The sequence below is a fragment of the Anser brachyrhynchus genome (assembly GCF_964034855.1).
Source record: "Anser brachyrhynchus genome assembly, chromosome: 10".
Lineage (NCBI taxonomy): Eukaryota > Metazoa > Chordata > Aves > Anseriformes > Anatidae > Anser > Anser brachyrhynchus.
In genome coordinates, this window is record NC_137705.1 from 18,587,855 (window position 1) to 18,602,703 (window position 14,849).

The 14,849-nt window shown below is 38.6% G+C and overlaps 1 protein-coding gene across 8 annotated transcripts in view; it reads left to right on the top strand.

The window, feature by feature from the left end:
- SLC6A11 (solute carrier family 6 member 11) overlaps positions 1–14,849 on the top strand; it is a 156,204-nt gene that overhangs the window by 77,050 nt on the left and 64,305 nt on the right. For all 8 annotated transcript variants that reach the window (XM_080606744.1, XM_080606747.1, XM_080606741.1 and 5 more), the window contains 6 exons: positions 3,326–3,450; positions 5,685–5,797; positions 7,181–7,318; positions 11,898–12,000; positions 12,849–12,949; positions 14,295–14,465. In XM_080606744.1, coding sequence (XP_080462870.1) covers positions 3,326–3,450; positions 5,685–5,797; positions 7,181–7,318; positions 11,898–12,000; positions 12,849–12,949; positions 14,295–14,465 — 751 coding nt within the window. The remainder of the gene's footprint in view (positions 1–3,325; positions 3,451–5,684; positions 5,798–7,180; positions 7,319–11,897; positions 12,001–12,848; positions 12,950–14,294; positions 14,466–14,849) is intronic.

Below are 14,849 nucleotides of genomic sequence, written 5' to 3' on the forward strand. Positions count from 1 at the left end.
TGACTGGAAGGATGCAAAGGGCTCTGTAGGGTCGCTCTTTCAGAGAAGTTCCTTAAGGAAGGCAGAATGAATTTCCAGCATTATCCAGGCTGTCAGGCAGGGAGAGGATAAATTGAATTATGCCTTGAATTATTCAGGTGATTGTCAAGACATTCATTTGGAAGAATGTGAAGTTTTCATAAAAATTTGAAGATTTCCCTTCATTTGAAATGCACTTGGGCTTCAGTCAGGCTCTGATGTCTTCCTACCAAGGATACTTATAAAAAATTGATGGAAAAGCAGATATACTTCATGTTTTCCTTCCAGTGTTTCCTGAGCACTTGCTTTCAAAAATTCATTGGTCTCTCAATCAATGAATCCAAACTCTCTCTGTTTTCCTTCCCATAGCAGGGGGGAAAAAAAAAAGAAGAAAAAAAAAAAAGAAACAAGACTGAAAAAAGACTGAACTGCAGGTTACTGCACGCACTTCATTCTATTTGAGGAAGAAGCAGGAAGGAAGGGAGGGGATAGTCTGGTTCCTGCGAAGATAGCCCATATTGGGATGGAAATTCAAGGCTATATTTTTATTAGGAGGCTATATTTTTATTAGGATGGGAAACACTATTACATTCCCAGAGAACAAAGTATTTGGTCTGTGACTGTCCAGCTGGGGAACAAAATGGTGGAGCTGTGGCTGTGTTTTGTTAATAGATACCTCACTAACTGGAGATGATAAAAATCCCATAAGGTTCACTTTTGCCCATTTCCCTTGAGAAACGTGTGCCTACCTGTAACTATTTTGTTCCAAACCAACGTCGTGGCACTGTGGGTCATGTGCCTTCCCTGTGAGTGCAGAAATGGCTGTGGTCCTCTTGTTACTCTGAGAAATGATCTAGTTACCCAGGATTGTCCAGCTTAAACCACCTGGGCCTTGCTTCCCCCACGAGGAAGCAGCAGCAGCCACTAGGTGCTCTAAAGATGTACAGGGAGCAACATGTCTCCAACTCAGCCTTTTTTCTCATAGGCAGGAACCAGCAGCTCTCAGATATCCTGTACCGCACCACTCACCAGAAAAATATTGTGGTGGTTGGACTGCATTTAAAGCCTGGGAGTTATCTAAAATGTTATTTGGAGAAAACTGGCTGTTCCAAATAAAAGCATCACACAAATGCTGAGCAGCTAGATCCATCCCATTAAAATAGTATCTTTTTTTTTTTTTAATGGATGAAAAGAACATATCTTTTTGATGTCTTTTATCAAGAACATTTCATTACATTTAGTCTTAATTTCTCAGCATTGAACTGACCGATTTCTTAGGTGAGATAGATTGGGGTGATAATCTCTCTAGGTTTATTTATTCAGTGCTGAAATACACGGGGAAGAATGGTTAGGAAGGTGTCTTTTCCTTGTTTTATTTCTCTGCAAAGTGCAAAGGACACAGTGCTCCCCATTTTTTCTTTTAGATTGTTGTTTTGCTTTAAAACATTTAAAATGTATGACTAGCCTGGCTGTCCACAACTACAGGAACAAATTTCATATGAAAAACAACTTTAAAAAGTTAGAACTCTGACTGTTTTCTGAATTTTAGGAAGGTATTTTAAAAGACCTGTTTAACTCTGTTAATAACCAAACAGTGAGGGAGAGGGCCCATGCATGAAAGGAGTGTGAAGATCACTGGACTTCTCTGCATCCACATCTTAATCTACAAACTCTTTCTCATTTCTGTACCAGTTTGGGCAATTAGTAGATGATATGCCATATAGAAAAGGTTTTCTATGAAATGGGTACGAAAGCATAAAAACATTCTTTCAATAATCATCAAAATTAATTGTAGGTAAGGTGTGAAGAGAGAGAGAGCCAAAGCCTCCCACGGCCCAAGAGCCCTAGTTCAGCACTCACTTTGCAGTACTGAAATGTATACCTGCTTCCTGCCATTTAGAGTGTATGTGCCTGATGCTGAGGTGAGTCCAAGTCAGTAAAGGAGGAGCTTTGAACAGATGTGGGAGGCAATCTGGGGCCATTAGTGAAGGAATGAGATGCTGGAACTGGTTGCCCCACTTCTGACTAAGGGAACAGATGAGATAAAGTTACAGTATAAAAATACCAAACTAAACAAGCAATAATGCAGAAAGATTGCCAAATAGGTTTGGCCAGAGTATACGACAGGACTTGAAAAATATGAATTATGTCTTTGATTCTCAAGAAGTCACTACAACTCTATGAGAAAGATGAGAATCATTATTTAAGACATGGATTCAGAACCTGTTAGATTTTTCAGGGTCATTTCTTCTCATAGATAGCTTGCATGAAAACTTTCTTCAGAGCTGTAGTAGTAAGGGAATAAACCAGGCTAAGGAGTAGGCTTTGCAGAACTAGAGGCTTGGCTTGTGTTTCAGTGTTTTAGGATCCAAATTCATTTTCAGACATCTAGGTTAGATCATTACTTTCCCAAGTACACAGCTGTCTCTTGTAGCAAACTGTCTTAAACTGTCATAATAAATCATCCCTGTCTCCTCATCTGACAAGCCTGAAGTGCTGTTTGAAAGCAGGATAAACAATGATATTTCACTGAGCTCTGGGGAATAATCACACCTTTCTCAAAGAGTAATTTCCCTTTTTTTTAAAGTGACTTACTATTTTGAAATTTCCAGTCTAGGTAAAGAAATATTTCTTCACTTTGGCCTCATAATTACCATTGTAGGATTGTAATTGTCATGTGTAGGATGCATGTCTGGGAGACAGTGTCTCCGCCCGTTCTGTCTTTGCTTACTTCCTAAACACTTCGTAGGAACATACAAAGTTCTGAGAGTTTTTATGCTGTTTTTTATTACTATGACTTCTAAAAAAGAGTTTTTAAAGCAAACCAGAATTGTATTTTTGTATAGATGTATATTGCCGTTGTACTATAATTGGAGTAGAATTAGCTAAGATCAAATGATAGGATTTTTTTCCAGGGAACAAATTACTAATAATTTTATGTAGTTTATAAATTTATTTATATCCTCTGGAGTATATTATTACAACTACTGCAGAAAAATTGTTATTAATCCCATTTTTACATTTTATTTGACCGTGTTTTTTAAAAGATTCTGTTGAAAAGCAGTGAGTGAGTAGCAACAGGTTTGCAAATCAGTCAGTTAAAATACAAGCAAAAGTATTATAAAGGTATCTTCCAGCATATGCTTATGCCTGACTGATTTCTTTCAGGCATACTATCATTTGGCAGCTTATTCAGAGCTTAATGTCCATTCCTGCAGCTTGGGGTTCTACTAATTGTATGGCTCCATATATGAAAGAAACCCAGGCTCTGGAGATCAACTGCAGTATTTCTTATTTATATTTTCAGAGACTGCATCATGCTCTGCTGCTTGAACAGTGGCACAAGCTTTGTTGCTGGTTTTGCTATCTTTTCAGTTCTTGGATTTATGGCTTATGAACAAGGTGTGCCCATTGCAGAAGTGGCAGAATCAGGTAAGTTCCTAAAGCGGTTTTCTGAGTGAACAAAAAATGTCCAGAGGCTGCTGTCAGAATAGTTAGTCTGTGCAATATTTCATGGGTGAGTTAACTGTTTTGCAGAAATTTTGACAAAATTCCTCTTAAATATCTGGTACCTAACTCACTAGAATAATTCTATGTGAAGAGTTCTTAACTATTTTTAGTGATACATTTATGTGTGAGTAACGTTAATATTGTTGTGCAGAGCACCAAACTCATTAGGTTAATGAACTATTGTAACACAAACAGTCCAGCTGAGCATCCAGCAGTTTATTTAACAGATATATTACTCATTTATGCCCCTTGAGCGTTATATCCTCATGAAAGCATTTAGTTTCCTTTAAAAGAGACAGACCTGAATCCATGAAAATGTATGTTACTTCTGAGAAACAAATAAGGCAAAGCTTTTAAAGTAATGAGAAACAAGATCTTTACGAGAAATCTTTGGAAGTCCTCTCAAGTCTTGCTTAACACATACCATCCAGCTATACATTTTAACATTAAGACTGCTAATGCCATCTCCTAATGTCAGTAGGTTTTTCTCCCAGCTCTACATGAAATTAACCATCCAACTTTACTTGCCATCACTTGTAGTTAGGCACCTAATGAATATTAATTGCTCTTTATTATCTTTGTGGACTTAACATCTTTAAGCATCACTTAAAACCCAAGAGAACAAAAAGAAAAGTAGGGCTGCCCAGAAAGAAAAGCAACATAATGGTTAACTGTTGAGAAGGAGAAATGGTTCTCAGGAATTTAGTCAAGGTTAGCAGGAAAACTACAAAGCACCTAACGCTTTCATGATACTGTCATGGAAAATATTTCTCTTTCCCTAAAGCACTTGCTTTATACTATTACTGAAACTGTATAGAAAAAGGTTAAAAGACTACATCAACCCTGGAAATTATGGGAACTCGTAAACACCGACTTAATGAAAAAGCAGTAATATATTGACAGGTCTTCAATGAAGTTATTGAAGCAGGAGCACCTTTATCAGACTTCTGAATCTACCTTTATATCCCTGTTTTAAAAGCTGGCTAACTTCAAGAAACCCTTCTGTAGCATAAGAGTTTACAGCATCTGAAAAGTGGGCAAAGGCAAATAAGAATGGGAAAAGTATGAGCTAGGAGAGATGGCAGTTTAGTATATTTGAGAAGTTACAAATGATGCTGCAAAAATGTTCAATTTTAAAGATTTATGTAAATATACAGCTTATGAATGAATGTTATGTACCCACAGCAGCACTCAGAAATGGAGAGAAGATTCTGAACAATCCAGTAGGCAATTGGCTTGTATCATGTATGGCTTCCAAGATGCAGCTTCCATTGACTGCACTCTTGCACAAAATGTTGGACGCAGTGCTGCCTTAGGTAGAAAAAAAACAGATTTCAGAACGTGTTAGTGAGTTAGACAACACACTGTTATTTAGTCACGCATAAGAGTCTTGTATGCCCACACAAAGAAACAGAACATAAGGCACAGTGGTGTCTTAGCAGAAGTCTTGACCTTCATTTGGACATCATTCGGACATTTCATCATTTGGACAGGATGTAGGCAGAGCTGATGCGCCAAGCAAGTCCTTATTTCTGAGTAGCCTTTTCACCAGATATTTAGATAAATATTTGTCCCTAGTTGAACGTGGCCAGCAGCTGAGCACCCACACTGACAGTCACTCATTTGCCCACCCAAGTGCAATGTGGGGGAAAACAGGAAGAGAAAAAGTGAGAAAATTTTTTTGTAGGTCAAGATAAAGACAGCGTAATAACTGAAGGAAAGAAGAGTAAAAAACAACTGATGCAAAAGCAATTATCCCCTCCCATGAGCAGACTGATGCCCAGCCAGTCTGAGCAATGGCCACCTTGGAAGACAGCTCCCACTTTCTTCTTCTTCTACCTCAGGTTTTCTTGGTGACCATGACATTACATGGTATGGAACGTCTCTTTAGGCAATTTGAGTTGGCTGTTCAGCTGTGTCTCCTCCCAGCCTCTTGCCCACCACAAGCGTACTTGCTAGGGGCAGGCAGAGTGGGAAAACAAGAAAGCCTTGATGCTGTGCATGCACTGCTCAGCAGTAGCCAAAACATTGGTGTTACCAAAGTTGTTCTAGCCACAGTCTGAAACACAGAACTATATAGACTGCTGGGAAGACACCGTCCCAGCCAGACCCAGTACACGAGTATAAATTGTTTACTTTGTTTTCTTCCTTTTCAGGACCAGGACTTGCATTCATTGCTTACCCTAAAGCTGTTACCATGATGCCTCTTTCTCCCCTGTGGGCAACTCTGTTCTTCATGATGCTCATATTCCTTGGATTAGATAGTCAGGTATGAAACGAACACCATTCAAATATTTGGTCAGATTCCCTAGCATGTGTGTATCATCATCCTTAAATAGCATTTCACCTGATGAAAGAATGAACCCTAACTTATTTGTTGCTTAAAACCATTGATTCAAGTTCCTTATTTAAATCTATTCATATGATAGTAGAGATTCCTTTATCTTATTGAGATCATTGATTCAGCCTGACTACAGTTTTCATTGTTAACATGGAAATCACTTTGAACTTTAATATGGGTGACTGAAGTTCACAATTCAGTAGAATGTCAGTGTGTAATCCTTCCCAGTTTTTAAAGCGCTTTGCAATGAATTTTGAAACCAAGTATCAGACAGTGCTAACATAATTTCGTACAGTGTGTTCGTACTTCAAGATGCCACAGCAAGAAATGTGGCAGTAAAATGACAGCATAGAAATCCTTCCTATGTGACCATAAAATTTGGGAATATTATTCGATGAAAAATATGAAGTAGTTGACATTTTTAGTAGGCAGCTCAGCTGTCTGCACAATTTGTTTCACAAAAAGTATGACTATATCCTGTAAAATAAATATCTCCAGTGTTTATTTTGCATGACATTTCCAATCATTAAAATACAGGTTTTAATAACTTTTCTTTTTTTCCAATGTAACAAATTTTATCAAAAGTCTGAAAATGAGCAATTTCTGAATCCTACTCTTGAATGTTTCAATTACAGTCTTTGTATTGTCTACTTGGGGGCATTAATTTTGGTAGCTATTTTAGAAACTTTGCACTGGAGCCCTGAGCCAGGTGCTCAGGTCTCCAGCTTTCTGGTGATTTTTAAAGTTAGCAAGACTGTTCATCCCCTCCTTCATTAGATATATTTGGCTCAGGCACCTAATAACTTTGTGAAACTTCTCTCTTCTGTAAAATGGAAAGAGCTTCTCCAACCAACCAACCACCACCAACAAAAACCCTGCCACAGCTCATTTAGCATTGCTTGAAAGTGCATAGAACTGCACATCGTTCCTCTGAGAAATATAAGTGCAGGATGCTTTGAATGAAATTCTGCTGCAGTCATGCAAAAGTCATACATCATATAAGTCCCATTCAAGCAATATTTGAAAGATACGAGTTTTATGTAATCCATCTGCTACAGGGCAAAACAATTCTGAGATAATATAAGTGGCTTCAACTATTTGAATTTCGTGGTGGACTGGAAATCCGTAGCTGTGGGCTTTTTGATTCTGAAATTATGTTCCTCTCAGTTTGAGCTTACAGTGTCCTCAGGGATCATTCAGTCTTTCTCTCTGATGAGAACATAAAAGGATATTTGAAGTGTTTTGTAGCAAATCCAAATCCCAAGAGCAGATGAGAATATTTTATTTGTACTTTCTTATCATTTGTTCTAGTTCGTGTGTGTTGAAAGCCTCGTGACAGCTGTTGTAGATATGTACCCAAAGATTTTCCGAAGGGGTTACAGGAGAGAACTGTTGATTCTTGGACTTTCCATTGTGTCGTACTTCATTGGTCTGATAATGTTAACTGAGGTAAGATGTGCTTTGTCGAATTCCTGCAGACAAAAGCAAATGGGTGTCTGCTTATAAGCATGACAGATAAAACGTGAATATTTCCCATAGACAAATTGCGCTGTCAGGAATATGACTACAAAATACTTGAGAAACTGTTCTCAACTGCTTTGTAATATTTGAAATGTATCCTTGATTTTTCTGCTGAGCTTAGGAAGTATCTTATTCGAAGTTACATAGCAAAGGAAATTCCATCTGCTTTACACCAGCCAAACAGATATCCTGGTCATGGTTTCAGCTGACTTCTTCTGGGCAGACGAGTCTGAAAACATCTTAGATGAACAAATCAATGAACATGATGAAGTGAAAAAAGAAAGCTAAAATATCTTTGATTTTAATATCTCCAGGTAAATCAGTACAGTCCATTTCTGAGCATAAATTGCTTTGGTATGATGGCAACAGGAAATTATTTTTTTTTTCAAACAAACAAGGATGTTTGCTTTGGGGAATTGTAAGCCAAAATGTCTGAAGGTGTTAGTCCATCCCATTAATACATGATACGTGTTTGCAATTACTCTGTTTGGAGCCCAGGTAGGGGACGGACTGTGGGATCCTTTACTACTTGGTAGGAGTTCAGTGCTGCTGCTCAGTGCTTGCTTTACAGAGTGACTTGTATAAACAGTCTTCCTCTCATTCACTTCATCCTCTCAAAACAAGCATCAGACAGGCAGAGTCCACACTCTTCTCTGCTTGCTGTGCCATTAGAACCTCCCTGCACCAGGGAGAGAGGCAAAGAAAAGAGCTGCATGCCTGATGAGCTGTGGAATTAAATGCCAGAGGAATGTGTGTCTGAGGAAGCCTTGCTGTCTTAACTGTGAAGGGCCACAATGTGTCTCTGTTGTACAGCAATCTCAGCAGGGTTTCCCAGTGAAGCAGCTTTCCAGGGTTTCATCAACTCATCTGGGGTCACTTACATTTGCTCTATAGACAGTCCTTAGACCTTGCTTTGGTACCAAAAAAAGAACAAATTTCATCTGAAAAAAACGTTAGACAATTGTAGACATGTTAGTCTGTTGTCCTTGGTACAAACTATGTTTCTTAGATGTTTCCAGAGAGGTATTTGCAGATGAGAGATGGGAATACACTCATGAGTGAACAGGGTAATAGTCCCATTGAAATATTCTGTATGATTCTGGTTCAGACTGGAACAACATGCAAAACAAGAGCAGGGAGGATAATCCTAGGAGTGCAGAGCTGATTGTACCAGTGACTAGAGAAATGCTGAAAATGAAGGGTGCACATATGCTTTCTGTAAGCACGTCATAAAGGTACCAGCAAGTATAAACATGAATTATTTCTGCAAATAGAATGGCTCCTTCTCTTTCATCCCCAACCCAGGGTGTATGAGCTGGCCATGAATAATTACAGGCTGAAAATCAGGAAAGGATTTCTATCCGTCAGAACAGTGAGGTTCTGGGAGTTTTTCCAAGAACAACAGTTATAACTGGCTTTGTACTGGAATTCAGATTGCCAGTCAGTTTGTGAAAGGTATTACGTGACAGTTCCCGGTGAGAACAAAGGACTTGACAAAAGCTGATTAAGAATTTCTTCCAGATGTGTGTCCCTGTAATCTGGGCATTGGAGCAGAACAGAGACCAATTTGCTTGTAATCATTCTTACTCTCACTAAGATAAATCGTCTTTGCTATGTAAAATAAGAAAATTTTGGAATAATTCCTCCCACAGTCCACGTGTTAAGCAGAGCAGTGAGAGATAGGTTGTTAAGATGTACAGGTTCAGGAATATGAGCATGAAGAGAAAGCAAGGTATCCAAAATGGCAGGACTATTCTTCCAGGAATTTTGCAGAACTGTTTTTCTTACAGTGTATTGGCTTGGTTAATCTCTAAGCTTCCAGTCTGCTCAGATATTTGCTGAACCTCACAGTGAGCTTTTTGCAGCAAAGATTACAACTTGCTAGATTTTGGAAAGTAGCCAGCTGGCAGAGGCAGCACTACAAACTAAAAGCAATGCAGCTAATAATCAAAAAAGCATCTCCATTAGGAGCAAGGAAAAAAAAAATCACAATAAAAAAAATTTTGACTTCATTATTTTCATTCTGGCCTGGGAAGGTGTGCTGGGTCTGACTGGGATGGAGTCACCTTTCCCTGCAGCAGCCCATACAGTGCTGGTGCTCTGCACATGTAGCTAGAACAGCACTGGTATCACTCCAGTGTTGTGTCTGCTGCTGAGCAGTGCTGGCACAGCATCAGGACTCCCTCCAGCCCCCCAGAGCCAGCAGGCTGGGGGTGGGCAAGTGTTGGGGAGGGGATGTCACCAGGGCAGCTGACCTAAACTGACCAAAGGGCTATTCCATGCCATATGGAACGAAATAAAAGCAATAAAAGGTGGGAAAGGGGAAAGAGAGGGGGGGCTCTCGTTGTGGAAGCGTCTGTCCTCCCAAACAACCGCTACGCATGTTGAGGCCCTGCTTCCCAGGACGTGGCCGAACATCACTTGTTGATGGGAAGTAGAGAGTAGCTGCTTTTCTCTCTCTGTGCTTCCACATGGCCTTTGCTTTTTTTTTTTTTTTTTCCCCTCTTCCTTTTCCCTTTAATTAAATCATCCTTATCTCAAACCTTGAGCCCTTTGTGTTGTATTTTCTCCCCTTTCCCTTTTGAGGAGTGGGAGTGAGAGAGAGGTTGTGGTGGAGCTTGGCTGCCCACCCAAGTAAAACCACCACAGAAAACTGATATTCCACAATGCTTTTACTACAACTTTTTGTTTGAACGGTGACCAAATTCAAGGGGTACCTTAAAGGACAAAGAAATACTTTTTTTCTCTGTAGTGCTAGAGAGACATAAATTATTATTGAGAGAAGTGACTTATGTACATCATCAGTGAGGCAATCTAGATATCTATGATCTCATTCTGAAATGACACACTAGTGGAGAACACGCCATTCTGTGCTACTTCAACAAGGCATCAAAGCATTATGTGTGAGGGAGATTTCCAAGAGTAAATATGTATCCCTTGTCCTCTCTTTTGTTTCTAAATAAACAATCCTGGATTTTTTTTTCAGGCTTTGGATTATTCATAAAAGATGTTTTTCCCTAAAGAAAAACTTTTTTCATTCAGACATATGGTCATTTCCTATCTATGCAGCAGAGGTTTTGCCAGATGCTTGCTTGGACATCAATGCAACTTTATATACAATTACTTTAGAACATTCATATGTGCAAGAAGATTTAGATAGGATTTCAAATTTAGAGAGTCCACATTAATGTACCTTCACCTAGCTAATGCTGAGAAAAAACAAACAAACAAAAAAAAAAACAGGGAAATCCTAGATATTGTTTTTTGATTTAGTTTTCTCTATTTTTTTAGAGTTCTCTTCCGTTTTCAGAAAATTGTCTGAGATGTAATGGATTGTGTACTACTCAAATAGCATTACATTTCAACTGAAGAAATGATCTCAAGTCTCTGTTTCCTTCATATAGCTTTCTGCAAATAGGGAAGTCTTAGGTTTCCTTTCTATTGAAATGATCTGTGAAACTCCTCATTATTATTTCAATATCAAAAGCATATGTGATAAGAGATTAATCTTGAAAAAAAAAAAAGGAGGAAGAAAAGAATTCTGTCTTTGATAGATGTGACAACTGAAATAATTGAGTCATAGTCAAACAATAAGGAAGTGGAGGATGTCTTGGATAAGCATATATAACTTTTTTCTTATTGGTTTGTACTGTGGCACCACTGAAGGCAGAAAACTACAGGACCATTGATAGCATATTATGCATTGTGTATGGATTCCATGCTTACTTTGGATGCTGATTGGTTTGGGCTGATCTCCTTTTTGGAACTGCACGTGTTGCTACTTAAAGTCGTTTGGTGAACAATATTTAGCTTGTGAGGAAAACATTAAAAAAAAAGCTTGCCTGGAGTCAGGATGGTTATTATTTCGTGTTTTATCAAATAATATTGACTCACTTAAGTAATGCAGATGAAAGTCTGTGAGTTATATTCAAACTTTATATGTGAGCTTACTCATTTTATAGTCCCTATGCCAATGGAGATTGATTCTAGCAGATACAGATTTTGCCTTCTTTCCCTACATTTGCACTTACTAATGCATTTTGCACCTACTAATGCATTTACACAGTAGTAGCACAGGTATTAAAACAAACAAACAAAAGCCCTGCATCTTTATGTGCACTCTTCTGGAGATCAAAATCACCTGCTGTTATCTACAGTTTAATATGATAACAAATGAAGTTGAAAAAAAAATGTAAGGAGGTGAGAGAGTGTTTTGGAACAAGTGAAATGTATGTCTCTGTGCTCCAGTAATTACTACCTTAAAGCAAATATTTAACTGGCCTAGGGAATCATCTTAAGTGCTATGGAAGGAAAGATCCTTCACATTCATCCACTGAAAAATGAATATTCTGTGTTCAAGAAGGAGCCAACTGTAGTAAGAAGATTGCCAGAGAAACAACAGATTGACTGTATAATTAAAGACACATTTGCTGTGAAATATTTGTACCATTGCCAACATGACATTTCAATTTTATTTTTTTGTCCTTTTTCTGTTTCTGTCTTTCAGGGTGGGATGTATGTCTTTCAGTTATTTGACTCTTATGCAGCTAGTGGCATGTGCCTTCTTTTTGTTGCCATATTTGAATGTGTCTGCATAGGCTGGGTTTATGGTGAGTTGCTAAAAATTGCTGTTGTTTTGAGTTTTTATGAAAGCTTTCTGTTTGCGCAAAAGCAACGTGAAGGCCTTGTACTCTTGTGGAGTAGGGCCCCCCACACTCCTGCGTTCTGCTAAAAGCCAGGAATATGTTTTTCTTCCACTCTAATAAGAAGAGTGCAATGGACATTTTTCTTGCTCCTTGCCAGGACTGACCTTCACATTCCTCCACCACAGAAATCCTCAGCTGCCTTAGAAATTAGGGGTGGCAATAAGTCTTTCTTCTCTCACAAAGTGTCTCTGCAGGATATGTTCCCTTCTACTTCTGACATACACAGATAAATCCAGGGGATTTGGAGTTCATTTCTCATTAACACAAAAGGGGCATAGTAACGTTCCTAGATCTGCTGCTTCTGTCAGCAAAGTCAGGGGAAAGCCTCCAAAGTTCTGGATATGTTCAAGGTGCATCATCAAACCTTTATTTGCATACAAAAGACTGACAATTTTACTATGTAAAGCAATGTATGAACTTCAGATCACACATGACCCTGGCTATTTAAGGATTCACATGTGAGCTTGTAGCATATATAATCTTCAACTGGGCCTGCTCAAACTGTTACTGACCAGAAGCCGTTTCTGACTGGCACCTTGCCCACTCCTGCTCAGACTCATGTAGGCAGCAACCTCTGCCAGAAGTATGGAGCAAAAGACAGAGAGATGTATGTGTGAGAGAAAGAGATGGCTGCTTTGATCTCTGAAGCTCTGCCAGAACCCACATTTTTGTCTGTTCTGTTTTAAATGCTGACCTATATAATCTCTTGCATGTACATTCTATATCTTCTTTCGATTTGCTTTTTGGGGCAGGCAGCAATCGCTTTTATGACAACATTGAGGATATGATTGGGTACAAACCACTAACATTGATCAAATGGTGCTGGATGGTCTTAACTCCAGGTATTTGTGCAGTAAGTACAGAATATCTCAATAACTTGTTTTAGATATAATGAAGGTTTTCTGTGCATAATTTTAGAAATTTGTTGCTGCTAATTGTTCACAACAGTAGAGTAAAATGCCTATTGATTTACAACATATGTTTTAATTCAAAAATACTCTGTAGGCTCTGTATAAAAACATTAAATGTATGTGTTCTGTGAATTGTGATAAATATTTGCATATATAATAATAGGGAAAAAAAAAAACACAAAACCAAAACAAACAAAAAAAACCTCAGAGGCCTAAGTGAACACTTGCCAACACAAGAGAGGTTTTTCTTTACTGCTTTGGTAATATACCTTGTGTCTACCAGGCATGACTCAAGATCCTCCAAACTTACACATTTTCCCTGCCACTCCAGTCTCCCATTTCCTTCCCTCTGTGGATGACTAGACATTTTTCAAAGACATGATATTTTTCCTTCAAGCTTAGGTAGTAGAAGAGGCAAAGGAATATCTCATATGCATGAAGAAGGTGAAGGAAGAAGCTAGGAGTACTGGTGCCCATTGCGGCACTCTGCTGTGGCTGCATAGCAGAGACAAAATTGCAAAAGGAGCATAACCAAATTGCCCATAAATTTGATCCACAAATGCTTGAGTATTAGCTACTAAAACCTTTCAGTTGTCCCAGTGATAGCAAGGTGCATTGTGACAGCTGGAGACCCAGGTTCACTTGAGCTCCGTCACTTAACTCTGTTTGCAAAGCTGGGGAAATTCCTGGCTAATTTTCTCCAACTCTGATAATAAGTTAATATCATTTGCTCCTGTGCATTCTTGTCAAGACTTTGGAGAAAAGTACATGGTAACTTTTCCGTATTACATAAACTTAAATGGTCCAGACTTCTTAATTATGTACCTGTTGAATTTAAACAGATATATTAGAGCTTTTGAGAGGATGAAAGATTTGGTGTGCAGAACTGCAAATACAGACAGTGGATTAAAGCAACTTTGACGATTTTGGCTTTCCTTTTTCATCATGACAGGTTGGAGAGAACGCAGCTAATCACAGCTGGTTCCTGGTAGCAAAACTTAATCTTTCCTGACCATGTACTGTTTGCCATCAAAGTGCAGGTTTTATTGTCATTGAGAGGTAAATAGGATTTAAACATGAAAGGTTGTTCATTTCAGCAGAAGGAGCTGAGACACGTTAGCTCAGCTGTACATAAAAGAATACATTACTGTGTATTTTTTCTCTGACTGTAAAGCTTACGTCTGCTTCCCAGCTTTAGGTAGACTGGCCTTGCCAAAACAGTCATTTTCTTGTTAAATTGGCAGTGTTGTTTAAAGTACTACTAATATGTTTCTCTGCTTATTTCAGGGAATCTTCATTTTCTTCCTGGTGAAATACAAGCCTTTGAAATATAACAATGTATATACATACCCTGACTGGGGCTATGGCATAGGGTGGATGATGGCGCTCTCTTCCATGATCTGCATCCCTTTGTGGGTCTGCATTAAGCTGTGGAAGGCAGAAGGCACTTTCATAGAGGTGAGAGAGATTTTCAGATTAGCAATACTGAAAAAAGAAGTTGAAAGGGAAGTCTCATTTGCATGAGACTAAGCACAATTTAATCACAAAATCAATGCCTTTATCTAAGGTAGGATCCACATAACTGTTCCAGTGGTAGCTTGGTGTCATCACTTTTGGACAGAGGCATCTGTATTCTCTCTATTTTCTTCTGAATTTTCTAATGTTTTTTTCTACCTTCATTGGCTTGAGCCTGTGGTAGCTAACCAGTACTCTAAGGTGCTTTGTTCCTTTTCCTGCTCCATTTGTAGTTTAAAAAGTCTTTGACATTAGCTAAATCCCTCAAGGAGGTTTGTACCAGCCTTTCAGTTGAGTCAGTCTTCTTTCCATGGTTTTGGTAACTGA